Source organism: Dipodomys spectabilis, unplaced genomic scaffold (genome assembly GCF_019054845.1).
Source record: "Dipodomys spectabilis isolate Male_0828 unplaced genomic scaffold, ASM1905484v1 ptg000329l, whole genome shotgun sequence".
Lineage (NCBI taxonomy): Eukaryota > Metazoa > Chordata > Mammalia > Rodentia > Heteromyidae > Dipodomys > Dipodomys spectabilis.
Window position 1 is genome coordinate 3,380,227 of NW_024871006.1, and position 17,589 is coordinate 3,397,815.

Sequence of the window (17,589 nt, forward strand, 5' to 3'; positions counted from 1 at the left end):
GCCCCGTGACCATTTGCTTTTTTTGTTTTTTTGTTTTTTTGGGTCCGGTCATGGGGCCTGAACTCTGGGCCTGGGTGCTGTCCCTCAGCTCTTCAGCTCAAGGCTAGCGCTCTATCACTTGAGCCACAGCACCACTTCCGGCTTTTTTTCTTTTTTCTTATGTGGTGCTGAGGAATCAAACCCAGGGCCTCAGGCATGCAAGGCATGTGCTCTATCACTGAGCCACCTTCCCAGCCCTCCATTTGCTTTTTTTGGGGAGCAGATTTTCACAGAATTTTGGGCAGGAAAACAGCAGATTATGTAACAGTTTAAGCACAATTGATGATAATTTGATTGAGAGTTTTTCTGAATCAACTGAGCTATGTAATGTACATGTGGGAATTTAAAATTTTTGTTTTTGAAATTGGTTTTGCTTTTCAAAATTACTATTTTGACTGTGCTTAATCAAAATTGCATGTGATAAGTTTACAAATAAAACTGTGATTATAATCACAAGAAAAATTCCCTAGAATCTTTTTGTTCTCTGTTTTTTAATATCTCCAGAGCTCTGCCAATACTTTGGGTATATTGACATATTATATATTTCAATCATTATTTTACCTCTTTTATTAGATGAATTGTAATAGAATTGAGGGACTTTGAACCTTTAAGTCAAGCCTGGTGACTCACACCTGTAATCCCAGAAAACACTTTACAACAAAGTAAATCTCAAAATGTTGAGGACAAAGTGGGATTTTTTTTTTTTCTTCCAGTCCTGGGGCTTGAAGTCAGAGCCTGTACACTGTCTCTATACTTCTTTTGCTTAAGGCTAGCACTCTATCATTTGAGCCATAGCACCACTTCTGGCTTTTTCTGTGTATGTGGTACTGAGGAATCAAATCCAGGGCTTCATGCATGCTAGGCAAACACTCTACCACTAAGCCACCTTCCCAGCCCCAGGATATTTTATTTTTAAGAAATTATTTGCTGGTGGTTCATGCCTCAAAGTCTAGCTACTCAGGAGGCTGAAATCTGAGGATCAAGATTCAAAGTCAGCCTGGGCAGGAAAGTCCATGAGACTTATCTCCAATTAACTATTAAAAAGCTGGAAATTGTACTGTGGCTCAAAGTGGTAGACCACTAACCTTGAACACAAAAGTTCAGGGACAATGTCCAGGCCCTGGGCAAGCCCTGGGGCCATCATTCCCCCCCAAAATATTAATTTCACTTGGTTGCCTTTGACTCATGCTTTTTGGGGGGAGAAGGGAATGTTGGTTGTAGGGCTTAAACTCACGGCCTGGGTGCTGTTCCTGAGCTCTTTTGCTCGACTACTGCTCTACCACTTTGTACCATAGCTTCACTTCTAGTTTTTGAGTTGTTGATGAAATAAGAATCTGCCTGAGCTTGCTTTGAACTGTAATCCTCATATGTTGGCCTTCTGATAAGCTAGGATTACAGGTGCGAGTCACTGGTGCCTGGCTTGCCTCATGCCTGTTACAGCCTACATAGGAGGGTCAGATCTGAGGATCATGGTTTGAAGCCAGCCTGCGTAGGAAAGACAATGAGACTCTTATCTCCAATAAACTACCAAAAAAGCTAGAAGTGGACCTGTGGTTCAAGTAGTAGAGCACTATCCTTGAGCAAAAGGAGGACAACACTTATGCCTTGAGTGCCAAGACTGCCCCCCCAAGAAATATTGTTTCGATAGGCTGTTTTTTTCCCCCCAAATTTAAAATTGTTACTATTAAGGTGATGTGCAGAAGGGTGACCATTTCATAAATTAGGCAATGAGTATACTTCCTTTTGGACAATGTCATTCCTTCTTTCACTCTCTTCTAGTTTCCCCTCCTGTCCTTTGCTCACTGTGGTATAGTTCAATTTCAGCACAGTGTCTACTCAGTACTACAATACTTGTTCAATGTGCCTGGACTCATGTCTGTAATTCTAGCTACTCAGGAGGCTAAGATCTGAGAATTAAGCTTTGAAACTGACCTGGACAGGAAAATTTGACCCCAATTAAACACTAAACTGTGGGAAGTGGATCTATGACTCAAGTTGTAGAGTAATAGCCTTGAATACAAAAGCTCAGGAACAGTGCCCAGGCCTGAGTGTAAGCCCTAGAACTGGGGGAAAAAAAAATTTAGAAATGCACTTTTCTAATGAATCTTAATTTTTTTAAATGATGATTTTTTTTTTAGACCAACTGGATTCTAATCCTAGTCTTCTACTTATTTTTTTAAGACCTTGGCTCATTTGTGTAATTTCATATACTTTATTTTTAACAGTACTGAGTTTGGACTCAGGGCCTCATGCTTGCTAGCCAGATACTCTGCCATTTGAATCATATCCCTAGCCTTGTTTTACTTTTTTATTTTTTTGGATAGGGTCTTGAGTTTTGACAGTCAGCCTTAGGTTGCCCTCCACCTACCTAAGCCTCCCATGTAGCTGGCATTTTTGTTGAGATGACTAACATTTTCACTGGGCTGGCCTTGAACTACAATCATCCCAATTATAGGTGTATACCATCGTGCTCAACTGTGAGCACATGAGCACACGCAAATACAAGCACATGGATGCACAGAAGGAATGCATATATGCATTCATTTATTGGTTTGTGCCAGTAACTGGTACTGAACTCATGGCCTGGACACGTTGAACTATGATCCTCAGATCTTATTCTCCAGAATAGGTAGGGTTGCATCTTTGAGCCACTGGCATCCAGGGTTACAGATCTTTTTAAGAGAGCCATTTCCCCCAAAATTCTGGGGAATATTGATGTAAATTTTAGAGTTACCAGGATTATTGAAAAATTCTCTAAAGTTTGGCTAATGAATAATGCTTGTTGTACCTCAGTGTAAATATTTTAGAGGTTCAGAATTCCATAAAACATTTTGCAGTCCAAAAATAAGCTGACTTGATCTTTTGATCTGGCCTACCAGATTTGTGACAGCAATACTTTCCTGGTTTAGTAAACACACTGAAAGCATTCCATGTCTCATTTTTCTATAAATACCTATTAATGTCTTATCTCACAATATTTTTTATTTAAGGTGGGAAGAAAGACGAACAGCCTCTGGTAGAATTCAGTATCTAAACCATATAACAAGAACTACGCAATGGGAGCGCCCAACACGGTAAGAACATACAGATATTTCCCATAGGTTGTGCTAGCCATCTTCCTGGATTACCTTTCTATTTGTCACTTTACTGGATTTCCTGCCTTGATTTATGCCCCTATATAAACCATTAGATCCTAGAACAGGGGCCATTGTTGTATTTAAAATGTGATTTACCGGGTGCCAGTGGCTCACGCCTGTAATCCTAGCTACTCAGGAGGCTAAGATCTGAGGATCACAGTTCAAAGCCAGCCTGGGCAGGAAAGTCTGTGAAACTCTTATCTCCCACTAGAAAACCGAAAGTGGCACTATGGCTCAAGTGATAGAGCTCTAGCTTTGAGCTAAAGAGCTAAGAGACAGCGCCCAGGCTCAGAGTTCAAGCCCCATGACCAACCAAAAAAAAAAAAAGTGATTATCAGTAAAGATTGTTTTGACAGGCTTCCTGCTATAGTAACCTCCAGGGTCCTTAGTGGCACCCAACATTAAGTCAGTTAAGTGAATAGGTTGAGCCTTCGCGTTACTGGCTGTGTATGTATGTCAGTAATATATATGATATAGCATATATAAATACTTATGTGACATGTTCTTATTCATTTTATATTATTTATGCATTATATATTATGTATTTTTATTTATTTATTATTTATTTTTTGGTCAGTCGTGGGGCTTGAACTCTGGGCGTGGGCTATCCTTGTACTCTTCAGCTCAAGACGAGCGCTCTACCGCCTGAGCCACAGTGCCACCTCTGGTTTTTGAGTAGTTTATTGGAGATAAGAGTCTCATGGGCTTTTCTGCCCGGGATGGCTTTGAACTGGAATCCTCAGATCTCAGCCTCCTGTGTAGCTAGGATTACAGGTGTGAGCCACCAGTGCCCGGCTTGTATTTTTATTTATATACATTTGATTTGAATATTCTTGGGTGGCTGTTATCAAATATGTACAGGGGGCTTCCATTCTTGGAGTCAAATAGGGGATGATTATATTATATCATGTCTAAGTTATGCCTGTGATCAGGATAAGAACCATAGAGATGGCACTTAACTGAGGGTAAGCAGTAAGGAGATGATGGAACTTGCAAAAGCAAACTGTGGAGTAGGTAATTCTGTGAACTAAACCTTGAAGAATGAAAGATAGAGTTTCTTTCTCTGAAGATTAATGTATAAAGACATCAGATGCAGATAATTTTTGGAAATTGAAGAGGTGCTTTTAAAGTAATTCAGAATAAATAGGATAATATGCCTTACATATGTAAAATATTATAAATGTTTAAAATGAACTTAAAATTTTTTTTTTGGTGCCAGTTCTGGGGCTTGAATTCAGGGCCTGGGTACTGTCCCTGAGCTTTTTTGCTCATGGCTAGTGTTCTACCACTTCAGCCACATCTCCACTTTCAGGTGTTTAATTGGAGATAGGAATGTCACAGACTTTCTGCCTGGGCTGGCTTTAACTCAGGATCCTAGATCTCAGCTTCCTGAGTAGCTCAGACTATAGGCATGAGCTACCAAGGCCTGGCTAAAAATGAACTCTTAAGACAGACCTGATAGTCGGGCATTGGTGGCTCGTGCCCATAACCCTAGCTACTTAGGAGGCTGAAATCTAAGGATCACAGTTCAGAGCCAGCCCTGGTAGGAAAGTCCATGAGACTCTTATCTCCAGTTAACCACCAGAAAACCACAAGTAGCACTGTGGCTCAAGTGGTAGAACACTTGCTTTGAGCTGAAGAGCTGAGGGACAGGGCCCATGTCCAGAGTTCAAGCCCCGTGACTGACAAAAAAAAAAAAAAGACATGGTGAAAATGTCTATAACACATATTCAGAAGACTAAGGTTGAAGGATGGTGAGTTTGAGACTAGCTGGGCTATATAAATAGATCCTGCCTCTAAAAATCAAAATCATATCACAGCAACCCCCCTCAAAGGTTTAAATGTGTATTAACTCAAAGTGAAATTAAGTTGGAAAGAAAACTCTCCATAAAAACTACAGTAGCCTGAAAACTCCTTAAAGACACAAACTAGCTACTGTGTTACTCAGTAAACTTTGAGCTTTTCTTACATGTGTGTCATGCATGGAGTAATGGACATATTTATATTAAAGTACAAGCAAGGTAAATCCTCCCCCCTCCCCCTCCCTCTCCCCTCCCCCCCCTTGCCCCAGCCCCTTTTTTTTCTTGTGCTGGTCTTAGGCCTTGAACTCAGAGTCTAGCCTCTGTCCTAAGATTTTTTTCCCTCAACTAGCACTCTCCCATGTGAGTCACAGCTCCACTTTTGGCTTTTTTGGTACTTTTTTTGGAGATAAGAGTCTCATGGACTTTACTGCTTGGGCTAGCTTTGAATGGTGATTTTTAGATCTTAGCCTCTTAAGTAGCTAGGATTACAGGCGTGAACCACCAGCACTGGCTTAAATCCCCCCCCCCCCTTTTTTTTAACTAAATATTCCAGTGGAGGAAGATGGAAAAAGTGTGTAAAATTGGACTCAGTGGTTGATCCCTGTAATCCTAGCTACCCTGGAGAGGGAGTAGGGAAGACTGATGTTCAAGGACAGCCTGGACAAAAACTTAGCAAAACCTATTTAAAGACTAGCCAAAGCTAACAAAGATGGGGGCATGATTTACAGTGCTAGAGAGCCTGCTTAACAAGCACAAGGCCCTAAATCCAAACATCAGTACTGCCGAAAAAGGGTGGGTTTAGGTGTACTACTGAAGTGATAGAGTACTTGTTAGCAATTGTGAAGCCCTGAGGTCAAACTCTAGAATTTGCAAGCAAAAAACAAAACCCACAAAAAAATAAGCAGAAAAAACATCAGAGAGATACTATGCTGTGGATAGGCAGTGTACAGATGATTCTCAACTTGTGATTGAGGCTCTGTCCAATAAACACATCATAATTCGGAAATGCTGTGGGTCAAACATTTGTTTAGTATGCTTAGTCTTTACCTTCACAATGTAGACTACTGTAGAGTATCTATTGTGTACCCTCATGATTATGTGTCTGACTGGGAACTGTAGCTCACTGCTGTTATCTAGCAGTGGGAGAGTATCCATCATACTATATCACCATTAGCCTGGGAAAATATAAAAATTTGAAGTACAGTTCCTACTCATAACTGATTACTGACAATATTATACACTAAAATATGTCATTTAAGTTGGTGACCATCTGTACTGTTGAATGACTGGGTGACCTGTTTAGATTGAAAGATTGAAAGAACATCCTACAGAGACAATGTTTGTGTAAACTATTATTTGAATGACATAAGAATAAGTATTTTGGTGGAAACAAAGTGCCATTTCTAATTAATACAAGTGAAAATGACTGGAAGGTTATCAGTGTGACAGAAGCAGAATGGGAGGCAGAATGGTGGGAAATTGAGTCTAAGGGTCAAGTTATTTATTTGTTTATTTTGTTGGTCCTGGGGCTTGAATTCTGGGCTTGGGCACTGTCCCTCAGCTCTTCAGCTCAAGGCGAGCGAGCACTCTAATGCTTGAGTCACAGCGCCACTTCTGGTTTTCTAGTGGTTTATTGGAGATAAAAGTCTCACGGACTTTTCTGCCAGGGCTGGCTTTGAACCACCATCCTCAGATCTCAGCCTCCTGAGTAGCTAGGATTACAGACATGAGCCACTGGCACCCAGCTCAAGTTATGCTTTGTAAACCAGTACTCACATCTTCAAATATGTATGGATCTTCTGTAAAATATAGTTAGAATTAATATAATACTACTTAAAAAGAATCGAGAGAGTGAGAGGCTCAGAGTTCAAGCTCCAGAACTGGCTTACAAAGTAAGATATGATTAACCTGCTTATTGCTTGGGTTTTCTTGGTGCCTAGTTGGACTTGATTTTACTAGAGTTCTTGAAATCATGCATTAGTTCTTCCATTTTCTGACATAAGTGACTCTTACTCTTACTATAATGATAATGTATGTCTAGTGAACTCTTTTTATATATCTAAATTGATTTTTTTTTTATCACTCTTTAATAGACCAGCATCTGAATATTCTAGTCCTGGCAGACCTTTGAGCTGCTTTGTTGATGAGAACACTCCAATTAGTGGAACAAATGGTGCAACATGTGGACAGTCTTCAGATCCCAGACTGGCTGAGAGGAGGGTCAGGTCTCAACGACATAGAAATTATATGAGCAGGACACATTTGCATACTCCTCCAGACCTACCAGAAGGCTATGGTAAGACAGCTAGCTCAGTTAAAAGAATGTGGCTTACTAATTTCAGCCTGCTATGAAACTTTATAAACTTTAAAAACTATAAACTTTAAAAAACAAAGTTTAAGCTGGGTGCCAGTGGCTCAATGTTTGTAATCCTAGCTACTCAGGAGACTGCCCCAGGACCAGTCCCCTCCCCAACCTCCCCCCCCAAAAAAAGTTACTAATCTAGGTTTAGGAATTCTACATGAAGATAAAAGTAAATGTGAAATCTCCCAACTTTGAAAAGTCTTTGAGGTAGTTAGAAGACTGCCCCACCAACTTATTTAACCTTGGGCTTATCATTTAACCTTAGGATTTGTGTGTTTTTAATGAAATAGCATGAATACTTAATCACAAAAATATTGTGAGAAGCATATGAAATGAATTTACTTTGCAAATAAGCACTGTATAAAGGTAAAAGGTATTGTTGGCAAGACTGATTTTAATTCAGACCTCCAGTGTGATTTTCTGATCAAACATTGAAAGATCATTTCAAAGGCACTGTTTTTTTTTTTTTTTTTGGGTTGGTTGTGGGGCTTGTCCCTGAGCTCTTCAGCTCAAGGTGAGCGGGCGCTCTACCACTTGAGCCACAGCACCACTTCCGGTTAAATGGATTTAAGAGTCTCATGGACTTTTCTGCCTGGACTGGCTTTGAACCTCGGTCCTCAGATTTCAGCCTCCTGAGTAGCTAGGATTACAGGTGTGAGCCATCAGCTCCCACCTTCAAAGGCACATTTCTTAGGGCATTATGGTATTTTGTAGTTTTGGTTATCTGAGTTGATTGTTGTAAATGACATTTATCTTTGTATAAGATGATTATATTCATAAAATTTCCTAGCATTGTAGAATTTTTTTTTGAGGGGGGGAGTCTGGTCATGGGGCCTGAACTCTGGGCCTGGGCACTGTCCCTCAGCTCTTCAGCTCAAGGCTAGCACTCTACCACTTGAGCTACAGGGCCACTTCCGGCTTTTTTCTTTTTGCTTATGTGGTGCTGAGGAATCGAACCCAGGGCCTCGTGCATGCAAGGCAATTGCTCTACCACTGAGCTACCTTCCCAGCCCCACGTTACAGAATTTTATGTGGAAGATTATTTGAATCTTCTTTTAGTTAAATCTAGAACTTTGTAAATCATAAATTGAGGACACTCATATATTATGACTTGTATACTACTTGTTTGCTAAAGCTAATAACCAGTTTACAACTTTGTTAATGGTGACATCTAATGACTAAAATTAGGAATTGACTGATCTAACTTGTGTTTAATTTTTACTCTAGAATATTTATTTGTTTGTTTGTTTCTTTATTTTTGCTAGTCCTGGGGCTTGAACTCAGGCAGGGCCTGCGCATTGTCCCTGAGCTGCTTTTGCTCAAGGCTAGCACTCTACCCTTGAGCCATGGCACCACATCCGCCTTTTTCTGTTTATGTGGTACTGAGGAATCGAACCCAGGACTTCATGCATGCTAGGCCAAACACTCTACCACTAAGCCACGTATATATGTATATATATATTTTTTTGAGATTCCATCTCATTTTATTGTATGTATGTATGTACGTATGTATGTATTTTTTTGGGTCCGGTTGTGGGGTCTGAACTCTGGGCTTGGGTGCTGTCCCTCAGCTTTTCAGCTCAAGGCCACAGTGCCATGTCTGGCTTTTTTTCTTTTTGCTTATGTGGTGCTGAGGAATCAAACCCAGGGCCTCATGCATGCGAGGCAAGCACTCTACCACTGAGCCACCTTCCCAGCCCCTCATTTTATTTTATTTATTTATTTTTTTTATTGTGAAAATACTGTACAGAGGGGTTATAATTACATGGGCAAGGTAATGACTACATTTCTTATGAAGCATTGTAGCCTCCTCCTTTGTTTCCTCTTCCCATCCTCCCCCCTGCCCCTCTGTAGAATATTTAAAAAAATTTTTTTAAACATGATTCTAATTTTATTCTAAAATACATTTTAGCTCTTTAATTTGGAAAACTTTGGTCTACTAACAGTGATGCATCTCACATATTAGCTTATAGCAGCGCAGTGATGATTACAGTATGGCAAACAGATTAACCTGGTTTTACCATATTACCCTGAGCAAACAGATTAACCTGCTTTTACCATATTGCACTGAGTAGGGGTAGGTGTATACTTTTACAGTATTTATGTGATTTGTATTAAAAAATACCTACATATCTAAGTCCAAGACCAGGACTTGAACTTGGTATCTGATGCTCTTGGTCATTGGCTGATGTTCTGTCATTTGAGACATGCCTCCAACTCCAGTGTATTTTCTGTGAATCACAAAATAGGTGCCATAGCTGAAATTATTGTAGCTGTAGTTAGGATATTTTTTCTTTCTAGAGCTGGGAATTAAACTCAGGGACTCTTGCATGGCAGGTAAGACCTCTACTCCTGAGTTACATTCATAACCTGTGCAGCTGGCATCTAAAAGTAGTTGTAAATATTTTTACATTTTTAAAATTTCTCAAAGCTTTAGCAAGGATTTATTTTATTATAATCAGGTTAAATTAGGGGAGAAATAGAGAAAGAGAAACATTTTCTGCTCTTTATTCAATAAACGTGAGTTAAAGATTCCACACTGAGGGCTGGGAAGGTGGCTCAGTGGTAGAGCACTTGCCTTGCATGCTCGAGGCCCTGGGTTTGATTCCTCAGCACCACATAAGAAAAAAGCTGGAAGTGGTGCTGTGACTCAAGTGGTAGTGTGCTAGCCTTGAGCTGAAGAGCTGAGGGACAGCACCCAGGCCCAGAGTTCAGGCCCCACGACTGGACCCCCCCCCAAAAAAAAAGACTCCACACTGATAACTTTTTAATTTTTTATTGTGATTGATTACATAATTTCCCAAGTTTCACAGTACTGTGGGATAGTGATGCTCAGTTAAAGTCACACATACATTCTAACTTTCCTGGAGCAAATTGTCTATCACGGTCTATAACATTTATGAGTTCTATGAGCTTTGCGATAGTTATTTCTTCCACATTGGGTGGAATGTACATTTCTTTTGTTTTGCATACCATCAGCTGTTCCCTATTTCCCATTTGTTCCCTTCCCTCCCATCGCTGCCATTAAGTTGCTTAGCTCATTTTGGTGAATGTCCTGTGCAGCTAATGGGTCCCACTGTTGTACGTTTTTCCCTTATTCCCTCTAGTTTTGTTTCATCTTCCTGGTTCCCCTCCGGTGTACACATATATACCATATATCACACTGATAACTTTTTAATGTTTAAATCTACTAAAGAACGTTAACAGTAGTTTCATTGTTATACATACTGAAGTTTCTCATTAGATTTTTTTTTTTTGTCAGTCGTGGGGCTTGAACTCTGGGCTTGGGTGCTGTCCCTTAGGCTCTTCAGCTCAAGGCAAGCGCTGTACTGCTTGAGCCACAGCGCCACTTCCAGTTTTTCTGGTGGATTATTGGAGATAAGAGTCTCATGGAAGCCGGGGCGCTGGTGGCTCACGTCTGTAATCCTAGCTACTCAGGAGGCTGAGATCTGAGGATCGTGGTTCAAAGCCAGCCCGGGCAGGAGAGACTGTGAGACTCCTATCTCCAATAAACCACCAGAAAACCGGAAGTGGCGCTGTAGCTCAAGTGGTAGAGCGCTCGCCTTGAGCTGAAGAGCTGAGGGACAGCGCCCAGGTCCAGAGTTCAAGCCCCACGACCGACAAAAAAAAAAAAAAAAAAAAAAAAAAGAGTCTCATAGACTTTCTTTCCCGGGCTGGCTTTGAACCGCGATCCTCAAATCTCAGCCTCCTGACTAGCTAGGATTACAGGTATGAGCCACCAGCGCTCGGCATACTCTTTTTTTTTTAAATTATGTTTTTATAGCTCAAATGTAGGCTTGTTTTGACGAGCACTGGTGGCTCACGCCTGTAATTCTAGCTACATAGGATACTGAGAGACCGAGGATCATGGTTTGAAGCCAGCCTGGGCAGAAAAGTTCGTGAGACTCTTTTTTTTTGGTGGGCCTTGGGGCTTGAACTCTGGGCCTTGGCACTGTCCCTCAGCTCTTCAGCTCAAGGCGAGCACTCTACCACTTGAGCTACAGCGCCACTTCCGGTTTTCTGGTGGTTTATTGGAGATAAGAGTCTCACGGTCTCTCCTGCCCGGGCTGGCTTTGAACCGTGATCCTCAGATCTCAGCCTCCTGAGTAGCTAGGATTACAGGCGTGAGCCACCAGCGCCTGGCTTTTATAAGTTCTTTTTTCTTTTTTTTTTGGTCCGGTCATGGGGCCTGAACTCTGGGCCTGGGCGCTGTCCCTCAGCTCTTCAGCTCAAGGCTAGTGCTCTACCACTTGAGCCACAGCACCACTTCTGGCTTTTTTTCTTTTTGCTTATGTGGTGCTGAGGAATCGAACCCAAGGCCTCATGCATGCCAGGCAAGCGCTCTACTACTGAGCCACCTTCCCAGCCCCTCGTGAGACTCTTATCTCCAATAAACCACCAGAAAACTGGAAGTGATTCTGTGGCTCAAGTGGTAGAGCGCTAGCCTTGAGCTGAAGAGCTGAGGGACAGCTCCAGGCCCAGAGTTGAAGCCCCATGACTGGAAAAAGAATATATAGGCTTGTTTTATTTTTGAGCAGGTCTTTCTTGTCAAGTCTGGATTGGAATTTGCTATGTAGCTCAGACTAGCCTCAAATTCTTAATACTTCTGCTTCAGCTTCTTGAGTACAGTACACTGGAGGTGCCACCACACTTAAGCCCAAATGCAGTCTTGAGAATATATCTGTCAAAAATAGAGAAAACTGGGGAGGAGGGGAAAAATAGAGAAAACTACCAGGTGCTGGTGGCTCACGCCTGTAATCCAGCTATTCAGGAGGCTGATCTGAGGATCATGGTTCAAAGCTAGCCTGGACAGGAAATTCTGTGAGACTCTGATCTCCAACAAACTACTCAGAAAAAGCCACAAGTGGCTCTGTGGCTCAAGTGGTAGAGTACTAGCCTTGAGTAAAAGAAGCTCAGGCAGGTCTGGTAATGTGGCTTAATGGTAGAGTGCTTGTTTAGTATGTATGAAGTACTAGGTTTGATTCCTCAGCACCACATATACAGAAAAAGCTGGAAGTTGTGCTGTGGCTGAAGTGGTAGAATGCTAGCTTTGAGCAAAAGAAGTTCAAGGACAGTGCCCAGGCCACAAAAAGAGAAAACTTAAGTTTGGGTATGAAATTAGCATAATGAAAAAAATTAGCTTCCAAACCCTTTAGGAATTTTCAAAGGTAGCCAGCTGCTTCTTCTGAGCCTTTAGTTTCTTCTGAGGTTTTAGTTTCTTTAGTTTCTTTTGTCTTATTTAATTACTATTGTTGTAATAGTCTTTGTTTTCGGCTATCAGTTAGCAAACATTGCAGCATGTTTAATATTTCAGTCACACTGTAAGTGTAGTTAGTTTTTATATAGCTGGTCTGCAATCCTTATCACTCTATGTAAACTTGCTTCTGGGGAGAGAACAAATGATTTGTGAAGCCATTTTTAAATAATAAAGTAGACTGGTAATTTGAGGATTTTACCTATTAGCATGTCAGCCTGATAGAACTGTGGTGATTTGGACAATCTGAATGTTGTTGTTATGAGTTTTCTTTACTTTACAGAACAGAGGACAACGCAGCAAGGTCAGGTTTATTTCTTACATACTCAGACTGGTGTGAGCACATGGCACGATCCAAGAGTGCCTAGGTAAGAACATGTTTTAAGAACTGTTTATGCATGCTCATTTTATTTTATTTTTTTAAGAGTTCTTTTTTAAATTTTTATTTATTTATTTATTATTGCGAAAATACCATAGAGAGGGGTTACAATTACATGGGCAAGTAATTTTATTTTTTAAAATATTTAACTTTAGAAATAATTATAAAGGGGCCAGGAATGTGGCTTAGTGGTAGAGTGCTTGCCTAGCATACATGAAGCCCTGGGTTTGATTCCTCAGTACCACATACACAGAAAAAGCCACAAGTGGTACTATGGCTCAAGTGGCAGAGTGCTAGCCTTGAGCAAAAAGCAGCTCAGGGACAGTAGTCAGGCCCTGAGTTCAAGCCCCAGTACTGGCAAAAATAAATAAATAAATAAAAATATATAATTATTATAAAAATTGAGCTCTTTCTGATAGTTTAGTTTGATATTTAGCAGAAAGTCCTATGTACCTTTCTGTAGTCTGCCCCAGTTCCCTGTCAGTCTCCAGTCCATATCCCCTCATCACCTTTTAAAAAGGTAGGTCAACACTACAGAGCTTTAGGAATTTGAAGATTAACCTAGGGAAAAAAAACATATAAAACAATACTCTTTCATAAAGGCCTCCATCAGTGGTAAAGTACTTGATTGGGTCAGATCTCTAGCACCACAAAATAAATAAGTAAATAAGATAATAAATAAGTAAATAAAATAGTAGAGGTCAGGCATAGTGGTGCATGACTAACTTCAGCACTCAGGAGAAGCTCTTAGGAGGTAAAGAATCTTGAGTTTTAGGTCATCGTGGGGGGATGGGAAGCTGGGAAGCTGGTGGCTCACACCTATAATCCTAGCTATTAAGGAAGATGAGATTTTAGGATTGAGGTTCAGAGCCAGCCTGGGCAGGAAAATCCATGAGACTCTTATCTCACTTTATCACCCCAAAAAGCTGTAAGTGGAACTGTGGTTTACGTGGTAGAAAAAAGCTCAGGAACAGCATTTGGGTCCTCAGTTCAACCCCCAAGACCAGCAGAGAAGAAAAAAAAAAATTAGATGCCCGTGGTGCATGCCCATAATCCTAGTTATTCAAAAGTCTGAGATCTGAGGATCTTGGTTCAAAGCCAGCCAGGCAGGAAAAAGTCTATGATAACTCTTATCTCCAATTAAATCACAGAAAAAGTTGGAATTGGTGCTATGGCTCAGAGGTAGAGGCTAGCCTTGATCAAAAGAAGCTCAGGGACAGGGCTCAGGTCCAGAGTTCAAGCCTCAGGACCAACCTCCCATCCTCCCCCCCAAAAAGATATGTGATTGTTTTCAGGATCAGAATTTCAATAACATTTCTAGTTTTGCTTTTTTGAAGAACATAAAATTACTCGTGGAATGCACATTTATTTACACAGATTTCATGATCTAGAAAACAGAATTGAAGGGAAATTTTAGAAAACATTTAATTATTTGTATTACTGGCACTTGTAAAATTATATTTTCTGTCAAACATTGTGTTGGCAAATGCTGTGATGGCTTTTGTATTAATTTAAAATCTATATTATATCAAAGCCCAGGAACTTACCAAATTGTCGACTGTGTGATAAATTCTTCCTAACCATTTATGGATTGGGTTTTGAATATGCGAGTTTGTTAAACCATTGGGAATTAAAGATTCCAGCTGAACATCTCAAGTTCCTGAAACAATACATTTTCTCAGACTTCATGGAATTGTTCTGTGTCATTTATACTTGCTTGGCTCAGCAGGCCCAGCCATGAGGTATTTTTTATTTTATATTTGTTTTTGCAGGGATCTTAGCAACATCAATTGTGAAGAGCTTGGTCCTTTGCCTCCTGGATGGGAGATCCGTAATACTGCAACAGGCAGAGTTTATTTCGTTGACCATAACAACAGAACAACACAGTTTACCGATCCTCGACTCTCTGCTAACTTGCATTTAGTTCTAAAGTAAGTTTTTTAAACACTACATGTTAAATGTCAGTCTGAACAAGAGAAAATATATAACTGTTTTTTATAATATTATACTTGAACTTACACTTTTTGACCAGACTTGATGTAAGAGTGTGACAAATTTTACTCTGACATAGGATTTTTTTTTTTAATTTAATTTAATTTAATTTTGGAGAGACACAGAGACAGAGACAGAGAATGTGTGTGCGAGTGTGCGTGCGCGAGTTGATCCTGGGATTAAACTCAGGACCTATACAGAGCCACAGCACCACTTCTGGCCCTTTTGGTGGTTAATTGGAAATAAGTGTCTTACAGACCTTCCTGCCTGTGCTGGCTTCAAACAATAATCATCAGATCTCAGCCTCCTGAATAGCTAGGATTATAGGAATGAACCACTGATGCTGGACTACTGAATTGCTTTCTTTTATTACATATTAATTTGCATGTTTTTGTTTTAGATAGAGTGTTCTTTTTTTTTTTTTCTAACCTAACATAATTTTGAGATCATCTTTATGGCTTATGTGTAATTTCTTTTTATTGCTAGTGGTATTTCATTATATGGATGTACTACAATTTATCCATTTATCTATTTGATGTTCATTTGGATTGTTTCTGGTGTTTGGTTATGACAGATAAAATTACTATGAACATTCTTTGATGTGTAGATGTATATTCTCATTACTTGTGAATAAATACCTAAGGAGTAGAATGGCTGATTTGTGTATCTCTTTCCCTCCTCCTCTCCCTCTTCTTCCTTCCTTCTTTCCTTCCTCTCTTTTTTTTTATTGGGGGGGGGTCTGGTCATGGGGCCTGAACTCTGGGTCTGGGCGCTGCCCCTCAGCTCTTCAGCTCAAGGCTAGCGCTCTACCACTTGAGCCACAGCACCACTTCCGGCTTTTTTCTTTTTGCTTATGTGGCGCTGAGGAATCGAACCCAGGGCCTCATGCATGCAAGGCAATTGCTCTACCACTGAGCCACCTTCCCAGCCCTCCTTCCTCTCTTTCATTTTTCTTCCTCCCTCTCCTCCCTCCCTCCCTCCCTCCCTCTCTCTTTTCTTTCTTTCTTTCTTTCTTTCTTTCTTTCTTTCTTTCTTTCTTTCTTTCTTTCTTTCTTTCTTTCTTTCTTTCTTTCTTTCTTTCTTTCTTTCTTTCCTTCTTTCCTCTTTCTCTCCCTCTCCCCCTCCCTCCCTCCCTCCCTCCCTCCCTCCCTCCCTCCCTCCCTCCCTCCCTCCCTCCCTCCCTCCCTCCCTCCTTCCTTCCTTCCTTCCTTCCTTCCTTCCTTCCTTCCTTCCTTCCTTCCTTCCTTCCTTCCTTCCTTCCTTCCTTCCTTCCTTCCTTCCTTCCTTTTTCTCTTTCCTTCCTCTCCTCCCCTCCCTTCTCTCACCTCTCTCTTTCCCACCTTTCTCTTCTTCCCTCCCTGTCATTCCTTTCTTCCCCTCTCCTACTTTCTTCCCTCCCTCCTATTCTTTTTTTTTTTTTTTTTTGGGTAGGGGCAATATTTCTGTTTGAATTTAGAGCTTCATGCTTATTTGGCTTACTTGACTAGTGGTCTACCACTTAGCCATATGTCCAGCCCTTTGTTTTTGTTAGTTAATTAGAGACAAAATCTTCCAAACTTTTCTGCCTAGGCTGGCTTCAAAATCGTAATCTCCCAGATCTGAGAAGCTAGGGCTATTGCAGGTGTGAGCTGCTTTTCCCCCCACCCTGGTACTGGGGATTAAATACAGGGTTTTGAGCTAGTGTTCTACTGCTTGAGTCACACCCCTTGCTATGTGTAACTTTTGGAGAAAGTGCCAGGTTGCTTTTCAAAGTGAATATACCATTTTACAATCTTTCCAGTAGTATATTAATGTTTAAGTTGCTGCATATCCTTGCTAATACCTGGTATAGTTAACTGTATTAATTTTAGACATTCTAATGGGTACATAATGGTGTATCATTCTGGATTTAATGTTTGTTTTTTTTCCCCTGTAATCACTGACGCTGTTGAACATCTGTAATGTGTTCATTTGCCATCCATATAGCTTTCTTGGTAAAATCTTTGTTTTCCCTCTCCTTTTTTAATTTAGCTATTTTTTTAAAAAAATTATTGTTGAGTTTTGGGAGTCCTTTAGATACTTAGGTATAGAAGTATTTGCTTCCAAAGATTTTTCTCTGACTCCATGACTTGTCTTTTTTTCTTCTTTTTTGAGTACAGAGGATTAAACCCAGGATCTCATCTTACTAGGCAGGTGCTTTCCACTTTATCACTTGAAGCCAACCTAGGCCATATACTAAGACCCAGTCTCAAAAAATGGGAGAAAAAAGGAGGATTAGATAGTTATTTATGCAGTACTTTATATAATCTGTTTTGATTTTGTGTCTATATATAAAACATGAAACATTTGGAAGAGTGGTTATTATTGGCTTTATGTTTTCAACAATGTTGTATTTTCCTCATATGATACACATTTTAGGTATTAAGTTTGCCTGGTTTGTAAGAATAATTATATGTAAATTTGAGTGATCTATTAGAGAAGTGAAAGCTATTTACCTGTATTTTATCATATACACTATTGCCTTTTGCCTTTAGATTAGGAGATTATCTTGTTTATTATGTGTAAAATTAATTTAACTTCCAAACTTTATCAATGATTGCATGTAGACATTAGTAACTTTTAATATCAATAACATTTTAATATTA

General features: G+C 40.2%; 1 protein-coding gene across 1 annotated transcript in view; it reads left to right on the forward strand.

The window, feature by feature from the left end:
- Positions 1–17,589, forward strand: part of Smurf2 (SMAD specific E3 ubiquitin protein ligase 2) — a 78,706-nt gene that overhangs the window by 33,605 nt on the left and 27,512 nt on the right. Inside the window, exons 7-10 of the mRNA XM_042702666.1 lie at positions 3,030–3,113; positions 7,072–7,274; positions 12,878–12,962; positions 14,746–14,904. Of these exons, the coding sequence (XP_042558600.1) occupies positions 3,030–3,113; positions 7,072–7,274; positions 12,878–12,962; positions 14,746–14,904 (531 nt within the window). The remainder of the gene's footprint in view (positions 1–3,029; positions 3,114–7,071; positions 7,275–12,877; positions 12,963–14,745; positions 14,905–17,589) is intronic.